The following is a 14,979-nucleotide window of genomic DNA, read 5'->3' on the forward strand; positions in this document are numbered from 1 at the left end:
TGTGTGTGTGTGTGTGTGTGTGTGTGTGTGTGTGTGTGTGTGTGTGTGTGTGTGTGTGTGTGTGTGTGTGTGTGTGTGTGTGTGTGTGTGTGTGTGTGTGTGTGTGTGTGTGTGTGTGTGGATGTGGGAGGGCACAGAAACTCGCTCCATTTCAATACAACCCAGGGGCCATTAATCATATTAACAGGTGGCACCAATGATAAAATATTATCTGAATGTAAAAGGCGAGAACAGCAGCTGGAGAGACAAGAAAGAGAGAAAGATAAAACACAGAACGTTCCGTTTATTAATCTGTTCTTGCTGTCTGCATTATTACAGATTGCTATTAAAGAAGGTGTGTGAGAATATGTACATTGCAGTTATTTTCTGATGAGCAAGCGTGAATGTTTGCTTTCAGAAGGCTACACTGAACACATGTTTTTTTAAATCATCATTTAAATTTAAATCACAATGGAACACCAGGATCATTAGTAAAGCAGTCGTTCAGACAACTTTGTAAACCATAGTTGTAACTGTATACATGCAAATTTATAAAATAAATACAAAAAAGGTAAAATGAGGTAAAGTGGTGTAAGTTTTCATCCATGCACTTAAGTAGGTTTGTTAATTTGTTGTGTCTTTCCTTCTGCCTTAGACTTATATGTCTTCCTGGTGATTTGTTTTGTTGCATAGTTACTGTGTTACTTCATTTTGTTCTGTGATCAGTTGCCAACAAAAGAAAGTTGTTAGCAAAATCATTGAAGATATGCTATATGTTTATCAATTTGAGCTTTAATTAATTCAAAATGTTGAATTACAATTTACTTGTATTTTCTTTATTTTCTCTTAAATATGAAACTACACTCAGGAAACGGTTAGCTTGGCACGAAGCTTGAAAACAGCGGAAGCTAGCCTGGCACTGTCCAAAGATTTTTTTAAACCTGCCTTCCATCCACCTCTTACTCTCTGTAATTTACATGCTGTAACTAATTTATTTAACCCATACAAAAAGCAGTGTGTGTAAAAACATCAAGTTGTGGTTATATGGGGTTTTGTGTTAAATTAAGCTAAGCTCCTGCTCCAAACAAATAAGACTGATCTCAATCTACTCATCAAACTTTTGGCAAGAAAGCCAAGAAGCGTATTTTCTGAAATGTCTTCAAGACCAATACCAGTTATAAATAACATTCCACAATGCCACAAAAAAATGTTTAAAAATGAACGACTACAAGTTAGGGTTATGATACACAACCTAATCTTATTGTAGTTAAAGTTCCAACAAGCTACAGCCAAATGTATTTACACCTCTGGTTTAATTACATAATTTATATCTACTCCAGTACTGTCAGTGCTTTTAAATAAAATGTGTGATTTTTTAACGCAGTTGCTGCCATCATAAGTAAATGCAATAGCTGTCAAAGTGAGCATATGTGGCATAAGGAATATGCATCATTCACCACTTTGTTTTGGTATTGTTGGACCCAGCAGAGACAAACAGTAGCTCCTCAGGGGAGCCAGAGGAAACGTTACTAAGCAGATGGCTCAGTAATGGGTGCTAATTACTGCCAGGAATCAGAGTGTTCTCTGAAAAACACCAACCTGGCAGTCTAAATTTTGCAAATGTTGTTAAACCTTGTGGGGGAAACTTCTGTCAAATTCATAGATTTTTTATTAAAGTGGTGTCAGAAATGTTAGTTTGAGACTAGTTAAAAAGCAGTTCTGCAGCTGTGTTGATGCTATTATATCTCATTCCATACTGGAGCATATACAATTAACTATATACAATTAATAATACAATCTGTGTGTGCATATAAACATAAACCCTAAACTGTGTAGAAATTTTTTGCTGTTTTCCCTTAAGCAATATTATTTTCTTAACTGAATGTCAATGAGAAATGATGCTTAAGTCACATTTATATCAGTGATTAAACTAAAGGAGAAATAACTAAAAAGCATTTTTATTGGGCACGCTATGCCATTTTTCTCCCACTACAATACATTTGGGAGAATGGAAGTGCCTGGTGCCTAGTTTCCATAAAATTTCTCAAACACACACACACACACACACACATACAATCACACACACATAGGGAGTTTCAACTCACTGGTTATTTATGAAGGCATATTTATTGATGGTCTCCAAGACAGACTTGAATGTGATCTTGGAGGTCAGAGTATAACCGTGCTGGACCATTGGCTCTCCGTCAGGTCCGTCCCAACAGTCCACTGCAGGACAAGAAAGAGGCAAACAGGCATGAATATGGAAAATATTTCTATCCTGGTCTCATCCTGATATTCAGCATCTTGTTACTCTTGTCAGTTTTCTGTTTCTTCTCACTGGTCCTCTTTGAATTTAAGAAACACAGTGTTTGTGTCAGAGCTCTTATTCTTGGCAGTTTTGTTTTCCACTAACAAATACTGGTCTTAATTAATTCTGGGACACAAAATAGTGTGAATATAAGTGTGTGTTCAAACAATAAAAGATGCAAGATTGTGCTACATTGTGTTATGGTTTTTTTTCAGTGTTGCTGCATCTATGGGCTTGTTTATTATATATTATGACTTAATATAAACACAGCAAAATGGGCTTTAGGTTTTAACTTGATAGCATTAACACAATATATGTTTACAAATTGCAGTAAAAAGCATTAAACATCCTTCATATCCATAAACATCCATATCTTCACATGGTTCTATTACATTTTTGCTCAAAATGGAGTAGAGCTATTTGGGGTGTTGCAATTACAAAGACTCACAAAACCCATTGCGTCCAAGCACAATAGGCTTTTTTTCAATAGCACAGGTGTTACTAACACAATTAAAAATGGTTGTGTTCCCAAGTGTCCCAGTAAGTTATGCAAGTATCACAATGAGCCAGCACAGACCCTGAAACTGAAACAGCAAAATGGAGTTCAACCATCCTTCATTTCATTATTTACAACTGTGTTTTTTTCCAGCGTGACATGTCAAACTGTCCTCCATGACAGAGGTCTATGCACAATCAGAATAGTCTTGTATGGTATTTAAATATAGACATATTCTTACCCTCCACACAGCGGCAGCCGGACTGCAGCACCCAGGCATACATGTCAGTCTTGGAGTGGGAGAGAAGCTGGTCTCCAGTGAGATATGTGTTGTGAGAGGAGGCGACGAAGTAGTTACACAGAGGCTGCTCCATGTCTTGATTCACCTCGTGGTGCAAAGGGTTGAAAATGTCACACGTTGGACTGCGCATGAAACTCGTAAAACCTGATGGGAAATACAAACATGTGAGAAAAATTAGTTAGAATAGAATCGCAACAAGTGGTCGGTCGGTCCACCACTTTGTTAAAAACTGAAATGTCTACTATTGAATGAATTGTTGTGACATTTGAAATGGACATTCATGTGCCCCAAGACATAAATCCTACTGATCTTACTGATGTTTTTTATTTTTTTTATGCCACTTTGAGGTTGAAATTTTTCATTTTTATTGAAATGTGCAGGCAGCTATTAGATGGATTGCCATGTCATTTGGTAAAGATATCTCAGGGGATGAATTTTGATACTCTCTTATCCACTTTTTCTCTAGCACACCCATCAGGTCAAAAATGTTCCTGTGCAATATCTCATCACATTTATTTGATGGACTGACATAAAAAAATGTGTACAAACATTCATAGTCCCACGGACCACACTGATGTTTCCTCTATCGCCACAGGAGGTGGATATTTGTACTTTGGAAAATGAATTGAAATGTCTCAACAGTTTTTGGATGGTCTATGACATGTATAGAAAAAATGCAATAACTTTGGAAATCTCTTAACTTTTCATGTCACCTGTAGTGCCATAAGGTCAAAATGTCAATTAGTCTAATACTTTGGTTTGTCCAAATACCTGCAAAACTAATAACATTCCCAATGCTAGCATGCTGACAGACCAAACTAAAATGGTGAACATGATGAACTTTTTAACCTGCTAAACATCAGCAAGTAAGTATTGTCATGATAAACGCCTAAGTATGATCATGTCAGCATTAGTTTGCTTTAGTTTAAAGCAATGCTGTGCTTAAGTACAGCACCTAACAGAGCCACTAGTGCAGCTTTAAACTCTTAGTATTGTTAAGTAACAAACAAATATTTAAGTTAAGAATTCAAAGGTGGTGAAACACAACAACAATGTGAGCTATTTTGAATGTTTAAAATAAAAGTGAACAGTAAAACACAAAATCTCTTATATTTCAAATGACCAGCCAAATCATAACATGCCCCTTATAAAATTTCGAAAATTACCAAATTTGGATTTAGCACACTCTTCATGAACAGTTCAACAGTTCAATCTTTTTATCAGCAGGTTGACATCCAGGAAAATACCAAAGAATGACAGGAATTGCAGGCAAGCCCACTAAAACCACAGTGGTGTGGTTTGAAATTGCATTCGAGGTAGGTATACTTCACACAGCCAACTTTTTTTTTAGATGGTGCTGAATGAAGAGGAATGAGAAAGGAGAAAGCATACTTTCATCCACAGAAAAGAAATAAAAAAAGAGAAAGGAATACCAAGGGAAGGAGAAATCAGCAAGTAAGCAGAGGATGGAAAAAGCAGCCAGTCAATGTGGAAGAAGAAGATTGGAGAGGAAATGAGGAAAAAAAGGAGACGTGATGCAAATACAGGAATGCTTTTTGCTGTGGAACATCAGTAATCAGACAGGACATGCAATCTCGTCATGGTACCATCATGGCTAAATCCAGACTGTAGCAGTGCACTATGCGTCATAAAATATACTGAACAGACGGTCGCATAGAGAACAAATGCCGTAGGTAAGAGCTCACCACACCATAAAAATTTGTTTATGTGAATCTGTGTGTGCATTACTGTCACATCTGAGCACCATGTATGTTTAAATACACACATTTCAGGCCTTCAGGGAGGGCATCATACTGGTCTGATCGGACAGACACATGTAGTATTCATGCCTCTGACAACAAGATTAGTCTCACCTCTCCTCCACTTCTCATCTCCTCATTTCTGTCACTCTCATTTTCTCTTTCTCTTTCCTCCCGTCCTCATTTTGACTTTGCAATTTCCTTACTCCAGCTACCCTCCTCAATCCTCACTCCTTTTTCTCCCTTAAGCAAACCCCTCAGTTACTCAAAATGACACTTAGAGATGAGCACTTCACGTAGACAGAATCCCAGAGCATTCAGGGTCATTCTTCAATCTTGTCAGCCACTTATTATCAGGATTGTGTGATTATTGTTTTTTTTCGGGGAAATTTCACTGAGAGCAATGCTTTATTTTTCAGTTAAGCCCTGATAACATTCACACAGTTACACATTCATATATGGAAGCTGTCCAGTCCACTGAGCAGCTCCACTGGGCTCAAGGGCCCCTTAGTGGTGGTAATGATGGAGGGACCATCACTGCTTCCCCACCCAGATTTATCCTGTCAATCGGAGGGATTTGATCATGTGATCCTCAGGCTACCACTGCCCCATTTGCAGTTAACTGTTTTTTTATCTGATGAATTTAAGTACCGAAAAGATTTTTATAAATCTAACAAAATGATGGAGTTTCAACCTGATGGTGTGCCATGACAGATGCAGGGAGAGGAAATTAATGGAAGATCTGAAAAAAATTGGTGAAATGGGAGAAACTTACCTTCGATCCCCATGACGCGTCTTTGTTTATTCTCATCACACAACTCAAACTTGCCAATGACTTCTGCAATGTACTCTGGAGTCACATTGACCATCTACACAGAAAAGAGATAAACAAACTCATCACCATCTAGCTTTATTTCAATCTGCAGCACATAAAGAAAAATGTAAATGTTTTTAAACCGGAATATATACCAAAAAGTACATTTGACAGAACTACTCAACAAATCCTCTTAAGTAAGACCGAAAAGGTGAAGGCTGAAGCTAAAGCTTAAACCCCTTTAAATTCACCAAGACACCAAGTACTTCATACACACTTCATATACATTCAAAATAAAGCAGAGCAGGATAGACGGAAATAAATCGATAAGTAACTGGATACTATTTCAATGAACACAACATCACCACCATATTCTTGTACTTATTCAATACATAATTTTTGAAAATGTTGTTAAATACAATGATTGTTTTACACATTTTAAATTCATCCTTAAGTTAAATACATAAATTCACCCCTTTAACAGAAATTCAACTGTTTTTCAAATTTGTTCTACCTCTGGTTCTCTTCAACATACAACTTCCTTTAAGATTATATCGACTGTCATTTCAAATGTTTTGTAGTTTCTTAGATAGTAACTTATTGTGAGCTTAGCAACAATTGTAACAATAGCAATTTTTCTAGTCTATAATATCATCATATTTCACTGTCTGTAATTTAAGAAACCAGAGGTTTGAGGGTTCTTGTACATTTGTTGATAATTCTTAGGGATGTCTTTTGTAAAATGACAATTTGACTAATGTGAGTTTTACATGCATTTCCACAAAACCCTACGCAATAGGTTACATATATGTAGGTTTAATTAAGCAGGTCCTTAGCTTTATACAAAAGTAGATTTGATTTTTAAGACCTTGCTTAGAAGCTTTGAGGTATAACATATAACAATGATCTAATCTCAGTGGAGAGACTAAATGAAAACAGAATAGTTTCCAATTTTAAAAATAAACTTTTTTTGCAATAAAATTAAGTGTCAGCAGTGTTAAACAAGCAGCATGTTCAGTGAACAGTTTTAACACAGCATTGCATGGTGGAGGCGGATAATACAATATGATGAAAAATGACACCATTGCAATGTGAGAGAGAAAAGAGAGTGTCAGAAACGCAAAGAAAAACTGTAAAGAACAAGACAAGGGCTCCAAAGAGACAAACCAATTTTGGGCGTGATAAATTGGCTTAGTGGAGCAGAGTCCTGTGGGCAGACAGGTGAGACAGAGGGAGTAACATCTTAGACTAAGGTGGAATATAATCAATCTTGACTCTTTTTTTGTGGCTCCAGCCCAAATGATGATGATTGGGGAGAAAGTAGTTTGCATACCTCGCCATAAAAATATGTCAGGTTCAACATCCCTAAGCTGAGCATTTAATTGTCTTTAACCCGAGATCAGTGTGACCTCTTACCTTCTGCTCGTTGTGCAAAAAGTTGGCCAGTTCCTCCGCTGTCAGGTGGTCCTTCCTGTCACTGTATGCCATCATTAGCAGGAAAAGATCCCGTCTCAAAGACATCATCCTGTAGAAGACGGAGAACTCCTCGTACGTCAGCGTGCCCTGTTGATTGTCTGTGTCTGCTTCCTGTGAGGAGTGAAACAATTATTTTGATGATCAGAGCTAACAACAAAAAAAGAAAAAAGGCTTAATATATCTTACCAGAAGTTCTTATTTTGCCCAAAGTGAACCAATGTGGCCACTTTCAAAATCTAACTCAGCAGTGCTTTGTGACGACTGAACTAAAATAACGTTTTGATGATTTATTTATGTGGAAAATGTGACATTTGTGCACATTTAAGCAAAACTAATACGCTGAGGCCAAACCCAACAATGATACTTGAGAATGATTACAATTTGATAATGCAATAAAACACAATGCATAAACATATTGGCAAGGACCCTATAAACATAAGGCAGATCAATAAACTTAAAAATAAACAAGAAATATCATAAATGTTGAACTGCAAACTTCACTTAAAATTAATTAATAAAAACTTAAAACATATTGTAGCTCCACTCCTCTGGACATAAGCCTCATATGATGTGTTTCCTGCAATGATTGTGTGTTACACATTGTATTTGCATTCTACAACGCTTCAATAGATTACACACTTACATAATTGCAGAAGGGAATGCGGTACGACTGCGAGTGATGTTGTGCATACATTTGTTTATTTTCCCCCACAATCTGAATGTAAATAGGCTGTTGCTAAATTGACAGTAAGGTAAAATTTTAATTTCACTGAGTTCTTTCTATCTGCAAACCCTATCTGCAATGTTGTTCTCAAATAATATGCATATAGTCTAAAATTAGAAAATGTGTAGACCTGTCAGCTGTAAAGGCAGCTGCAGACTGTCTCTTCTTTTTCTTCGATCTCATATCATGTCTTCCCCTCTCTCTATTTCACATTGATACAAACATCAGTACTAGTCTTTATGTCACAGACAGATTACCTCTCCAACCTTTTTTTTTTTCTTTCTCACTTCGTATCTCACTACACGTTGCCCGAGGACACACACAGCAGGGCTCACTGCTCATTTTATCCTACCACCTCGCTCTGTCTGCTCTCCGGGATCCAGCGTCTCCTATTACCTGGCTCTCACGGGGGCCCATTCAACTCACACCAAATCTAATAATACCAGCTAATGCCTCCATCACGCTCCCATAATGAGCTCGCTGTGGGCATTTGGGGACTGGATCACAGACAGAATCTACACACAACCAGCAGGATAAATCTCTGTGATGGACTTCACCAGAAATGCATGGGTAGAAAACAAACAGAATCAGTAGTATTTTAGGTATTTTAAGCTATTGCTGCACAAGCTGTTCAGGTGGCAACATTGCTATCTGCCCATGCTTCAATGGAAATAAATGAATCAGTTAAGTTTTCTATCTAATTTAAACCCTAAAAATGAAGTGAGTTATAGAGAAATTTGCAGTTTAGTTGATTTAGAACCCAGAAACACTCAAACAAACAAAATGCTGTATAATGATTTTAATTACACGTTTTAAAAACATTCTGACGTGAGAAGACTCTTTATGCGCTCAATATAATGTAACAAGATCCATTTGGAAACTTAAGAAAAGATTCGGTAAAAACTATTGACACTCTAATAGCATAATGAACTATGTAATTAAAGGTGAAGTGTGTAGAATTTAGCGGCACCTAGCAGAACAGAATTGAGAGAAATTCATAGGTATTCATGGTGGTTTTAATTAGTGCATAATAACTTAAAAATAAGAATGAGAATGAACCCTTTATATCTACATAGGCAGCCGGTCCTCTTCTATTGAGCCTGCCATGTTGCACCGCCATGTTGTTATGCTAGCCCAGCACAGATGTAAAAAAACGTGGCTCTATAGAGGGCCTTTTGCATTTTTGCAGGCACCATGGGTTCTACTACATGCTTGGAAGGGGGGGGGGGTATTCAGTGGTCTGCAACCTCACCACTAGATGCCACTAAATCCTAGCCCTAGTACTAGTCCTTTAAATTAGTTGTTCAAAGTCAATCCTGCCTGCTTAAACAGAAAATTGCATTTGTGTTCAATGGATAAACCAAGAAAATGTAATAGTTGGCAAAATTGTCACCAACACGCCACTGTATTACTGCACACTATAACTTACCTTAGAAAAAACAGTAGATACTATGTGTGGATCTCCAAGACCAATTTTTCAATGTGACTTCTGTTTTAAAAATTAAAGCAGCCTTCCTCTACCACTACTTTCATCCTTTTCCTCTAAACGTGTCTCCCTTGCATATGTACATTGCACATTTTTTGAATTACACAAACGCACATAAAAGTTAAAAATGCAACAGTAATGTGACATCAGAAACCTTAAATATTCATATATAGGCAATTGTAATATGCTCAAGTGGAAAAAAATCTCTTTTTTTTACCGAATGCAAAGGCTTGTTACATTTGTGAAGAAGCTAATTTAATGGAGCAATATATTGTTCTGATATAAAAGTTGTAATCAAATATTATCCAAAATTCAATAAAGATTGTATCAAAATGCCTCCATGTTCTGACCTGGAACATTTGCTTGACCTTCCTGCGAGGCAGATTAACGTTCAGCTTGTGGAGGAGTTGGTAGATCTCGTCGATGTTCAGGAAACCATCTCCATTCTTATCAGCCTCTTCAAATGTCTGCTTCATCCACGTCACACAGCCTTGTTAAGGAACATTTGGTCTGTATCTGAGAGATTAAAAGAGTTAAATCTGTCTGGATTGGTCCAGGTGTTGTTTATGACTAGAGCTTGTATGTAGAGCATTGACGGTACAGAAACACCCCTGACTCCTAGACTTTTATTTTAGGAAGATCCAGGACATATATTGCAGAATGTGTCTGACCAAGGTTAGAGGTCTCAATAGTATCTCTCTTGCCAGATCTAGTGGTATTATGTATTTTTATTGGCAAGAGGTTTGCGTGAAGTGAAAAACTTTGCAATTCACATTGTGTTTTTAAAATAAAATAAAAAAAAATTTTTGTTTCCCACTGAGCTGAGAAAAAACCTCATGATAGTGATACATGCATTTCTGTTTATAAAGGATATTGGTCATGTGTACGCTGCCGTTTGGCCAGTGAGTCCTCATCACTGATCCCGGCCATCAGGTAGCGGAGGCCAGTTATCCAGGTCCTGGCCTCTTCGGCATTTGTTGTCACCAAATCGAGGGACTCCATGTGATTTCCGTGGTACACTGTGAAACAGCAGGCTGGGTCGAAGCTGCCCTCTGCATGCCGATGGAAGATGTTTGATTGACTGCCCTCTGTCACTTTGTACAGTGAATCAATGGTGACTAACGGAGAGAGGAAGTGGGATGGAGATGAAAACAAAAAAAACATTACGGTATAAATCAGAGGAAACAGAAACAATATAATACACTGGAATTAAGTATAAGACACAGTGTTGTACTGAATGTCATGTTCCTTTATTACCATTAAAACATCATTATAGTCATCAGCGATCACCCACAAGATGTCTGAAGATGGCAATAGAGGCCGATCCTTGATTTGAACTGATCTGAGTAGGTAAGGAGTGCATTACCATATCTGCATACTACAGTTCCATGGTAGTTGTGGAAAGCACTCTGCTTTTGGCCTTAAACCGCTTAAGGTTTAGGAGCCTTCTGTCGGTCCTGTAGAGGACTTGGACACCTTCAGGGAAGTTGTTGACAGTAAGAAGGCCAAGTAAGCTGACCTGCCACCATCTTCTAACCACTCCACCACTGAGGTCTTGGTTTGGATCTTGGTCTGTACCTTCCCCCTCAACCTTACGATCATGGTTGGCCATACCAGGAACAGTAGCTCCAGATGGCATCACTCATTGTTCTCTGGGTAAACACAAGCATCTCCACCACAGCAAGGTGGCAATCGCCAGAGAAGCATCAAACACCGTCAACACTGTAGTTTATTTTGAGTCAATCCCACACATATCATCCTGCTGCAATAAAATTTATATTAACCCACTACTGAAAATAGACCCCCAATAACGCAGTATTTATCCCTGTTTGGGTAACGTAAGCTAAAAACAATAGTGCCCAACTGTATTAAGAAATGATTTAGCCTTTTTGTTATTTATTTATTTATTTTATAAAAGCATATACAGTATTTATGACCTGTTTTTAAGGATGTACATTTTAAGTAGGAAACCAATGAGGCAAGACATTGTTGGTTTTGGTCTTTTCATTAGATTTGTTGGCTATAAGAAAAATAATGAATAAATACTAGCCTTTAATGTTGTTGCCAAAAGCTTGCCTATCATCATTGTAATATAATGACAGAATAATGGAGCATTCAGCAGAATAATCATTTCAGTGTAAAATACGACAATGCATCACTTTTGACAAATAACCAAAATATGTAAGTTCCTTACTCTCTCTGATTGTCTTTATTGTGTAAAAATACACAGAGAAGGCATTTCTTGTAGGCCTCAGAGTGTATCACGGTATAATGAGATTGGAGTATGAACTTAGCTATTTTTGACTCTGCATTAGGAGACAAAATCAGCCTCCAGTAAACTGTCCTGTTGTGCACGTATGTGTACACCCTCAAATGGTTGCTTCTCCTCACTCATTTTTCTCCTCATGATTCTCAGGTGTGGTTCTTTAACTCCTGTTTAAATTCTAATTAATTAATTAATGACCCTCATCAATGCACTAATCTGTTTTCTTACAAAGGATGAAGATTTATGTTTGTAGATGCACCATTTGCTTATATTAACACATTAATGATGAATTTATTTATTTAATTCTCTTCTTACCCACCCAAAAATATATTTTTGTCATAATACAATCCAAAATTGTACAGTGAAAAAATCACAGTACATGCTCTCTTCCGTTTACATAATCTCACTGGAAGTAATATACAGTAGCAGCCTTAATGTGATCCTGCATAGTACACACACGCACAGATACACTCACATACAAATTCAAAGAAAAAGATTTGAGCAGCTGTTTTTTTTTTTTTTAATCATGTCAACGGAGAGGATCTAAGAGGCTTATTTAATGTTGACACACATGCTGCAATTTATACACATGTACAGTGGGTTGATTCTGTATCAACCAGTAAAGTAAAAGAATTGATGCTTCTATGGGTCCATGAAATGTATAATGATAATCCCTCTCATAGCCAGCAGTGTGGCATGCTCAGTTTTTCGAAATTCATCAGACATTATAGGAAAAATAGGTTTCACACCAGAAAAAGGAGACACAATCTGTGAGCTCATGAACTGTAAATGATATTTATAACGGTTTGGTTCATTTTCTCAGTCACCTATGTTTGGTGTTTTGATTAAAACCTGTATAATCACCACAGTTGGAGACGTTGCCATGTTCCCATATCTCAGCAATTTCCATAACTTGGTGAGTTACCATTTAGAAAGAAATACCTGAGCTATGAAAATAAGGCTTAAGTTTAATAAACCAGAACTGTCCTTTATGCAATTTTGATGAGCAGCAGCCACAACGGCCACAAGTGACAACTATGGGATCATGTTAAATTCCATGACCTATTGCAACAGTAGCAAAACATTATTTTGATAAGGTCAGTCCAATGACTTCATAATGTCAATTATACAGTAATATCCACCTTAAATTTGCCAACATTGGCATTATTGGTTGCTGGTCCTACCAGAGTAAAGGTAAGGCAAGTAAGGCTTTTGCCTTCGGAAGTGTTTTTCTTTCTTTCAAGAGCTTTAAGTGTTTAAGGAGGAAAGTAGTACAGACACACAGTGACAGTAAGATAATGTGTATTTGCACTAATATCTGTATGTGTGTGTGTGTGTGTGTGTGTGTGTGTGTGTGTGTGTGTGTGTGTGTGTGTGTGTGTGTGTGTGTGTGTGTGTGTAGATGCGCGTGCAAACTCACTCTTGGCCTTCTCACTCTTGCGTGAGGGCTTCCAGCGGATGCAAGAGCAATGCTCATCCAGGTAGAAGAGTCTCACCAGCCCTTTGGATCCAGCCTTCAGCTTCACCATCTGTGTCCCGGACTGCATCACACTCATGCATCGCTCCACTGCAAAAGACAAAACAAAACACACACAAACACAAACACTGGGGTCAGCAGAGAACTTTATTAAGACATAAAGGAAACAGGTGTCTGGCTTTATTTGTCTTTCGTGAGGAAAGAAGTGAGACGAAGTGTCACAGTGTCGCACAATTAGCTGAACAGCCAGCAGCTGATGTGGGTCAGAGTCCAAATTGAAACAGAGATGCTACTGTTTGACCACACAGAGCTGCTTTTCTGTTACCCATGGACCTCCTGCTGAAAGCAACTCAGAGAACGCAGAAAGAGAGAGATCGTGTCATGAAAGAGAGCTAATGAGTGTCTCTCTGTTCTAAGTTTCACAGAGGGCTTCTGGGCTGTACAGGAAGAACATCTCAGCATCACGCTGAGGCAGGTGGAAGCTACATCTGGGCTTCATTCAACACTGCCGGAAACATATCAAAACAGTTTTAAAATTGCAGTGAGGTTTTTAAAGGTTGATTCAACCAAATTACAATTTATATATGTTTAAATGGGTGGAGGCACAAATGAGAGACAAATATATATTTGTTTCTCAGATTACTGCCTCCACCGAGGAGGTGGATATAATTTGTTTGTGGTGCTTACAGCATTTGACAAACTACATTTCAAAAGTTGACATTTATTTCCAAAAACAGTGTTCCGCTCATCCTCATACTACACATTTCCACACTAAGTGCATTAACAGTATGTATGTCCATCATATACACGCAAGGGAAAACACCATACCTAGCAGTTATAATAGGCAAAGGTTCAATTAAAGATACTTGAAACGAACAGGAGACAGCTAGAGAGAGAAAATAATGGTGCAGCGTTTTAAAGAGAACAGAGGGAGTGAAATGATGATTGTGTTTGATGACTTGACTGCCTGGCACTGTCCAGCATTGCGAAAGGATGAAAGACAAAACTTCAAACTTTTTACTCTTTGTGACAGCTGGTGGCAGGGATACAGACAAGGATGACAGCAGAGAGACGGTGAGATTTCCATCCTCATTAGTGGAATGTGTTCATGCATGTGTGTGTTTGTGTTTATAAGTAAGTGTGTGTTGTTATGTCTCAGCATGCATTTGTTTTCATGCCCATGTTTACATATATCTCTAACATTTTACTTTCGCCTGCTCCAAGTCTCCTGTATAGAATTCATACAAACATTTAATAAATGGTTTATTAAACACTTTAAGTCTTTTTAATGTGCAGTGTTTGCCAGAAATTATAACTTCTGTGACACATTTTATATTATTACTATATTTTCATTGATTATCTGTTTTACACCAGCTTGACTAACCTTGACTAAAACATTATTCAACACATATCTGCTAATTATATCATAGTGTATATTGCCTATAAATGCTAAATAAGGGGACGTTAAGTAAAATGCCACTGAGAAAACGTCTAAAAAAGCAGCTGGATGTTGGGATGCTTATCAAAACATGAGATTGAGCCAAGTCCTCTAAACTGAAGGACAGGTACAGATACAGATGAAAAATGTCTGTACACTACTTGTGCATTCACAATTATTTTTATTCTGTGTAAAAACAATTAACAAAATTCAACCGCAGATCATCTCATTCTCTGGGGAAATATAAGAGTGTGATCACACCTGTACAGTATATGTACACAATATGTGATAAAATGTCATACCCTTATATCCTTATTAGATCATGTCGGGTGCAAACCTTGTACATCTAAAACCATTACTTTTCAGGAAATGGATCCAATGGAGTAACAAGATTTAGTCACAAGCTTGTTTTAATACTACTCATTGGTTAAATGTTTGTGAAACCCACAGACAG

The 14,979-nt window shown here is 37.5% G+C and overlaps 1 protein-coding gene across 1 annotated transcript in view; it reads right to left on the reverse strand.

Annotated features, from left to right (window-relative positions):
* plch1 (phospholipase C, eta 1) overlaps window positions 1-13,271 on the reverse strand; it is a 32,995-nt gene extending 19,724 nt beyond the window's left edge. The window contains exons 1-7 of the mRNA XM_062419442.1: window positions 13,031-13,271; window positions 10,219-10,462; window positions 9,695-9,824; window positions 7,075-7,245; window positions 5,620-5,713; window positions 3,025-3,228; window positions 2,085-2,205 (exon numbers count right to left, since the gene is read on the reverse strand). Of these exons, the coding sequence (XP_062275426.1) occupies window positions 2,085-2,205; window positions 3,025-3,228; window positions 5,620-5,713; window positions 7,075-7,245; window positions 9,695-9,824; window positions 10,219-10,462; window positions 13,031-13,166 (1,100 nt within the window). The 5' untranslated portion in view covers window positions 13,167-13,271. The remainder of the gene's footprint in view (window positions 1-2,084; window positions 2,206-3,024; window positions 3,229-5,619; window positions 5,714-7,074; window positions 7,246-9,694; window positions 9,825-10,218; window positions 10,463-13,030) is intronic.
* Between the last annotated feature and the right edge of the window lie 1,708 nt (window positions 13,272-14,979).

Source organism: Scomber scombrus, chromosome 5 (genome assembly GCF_963691925.1).
Source record: "Scomber scombrus chromosome 5, fScoSco1.1, whole genome shotgun sequence".
In the NCBI taxonomy this organism is placed as follows: Eukaryota; Metazoa; Chordata; class Actinopteri; order Scombriformes; family Scombridae; genus Scomber; species Scomber scombrus.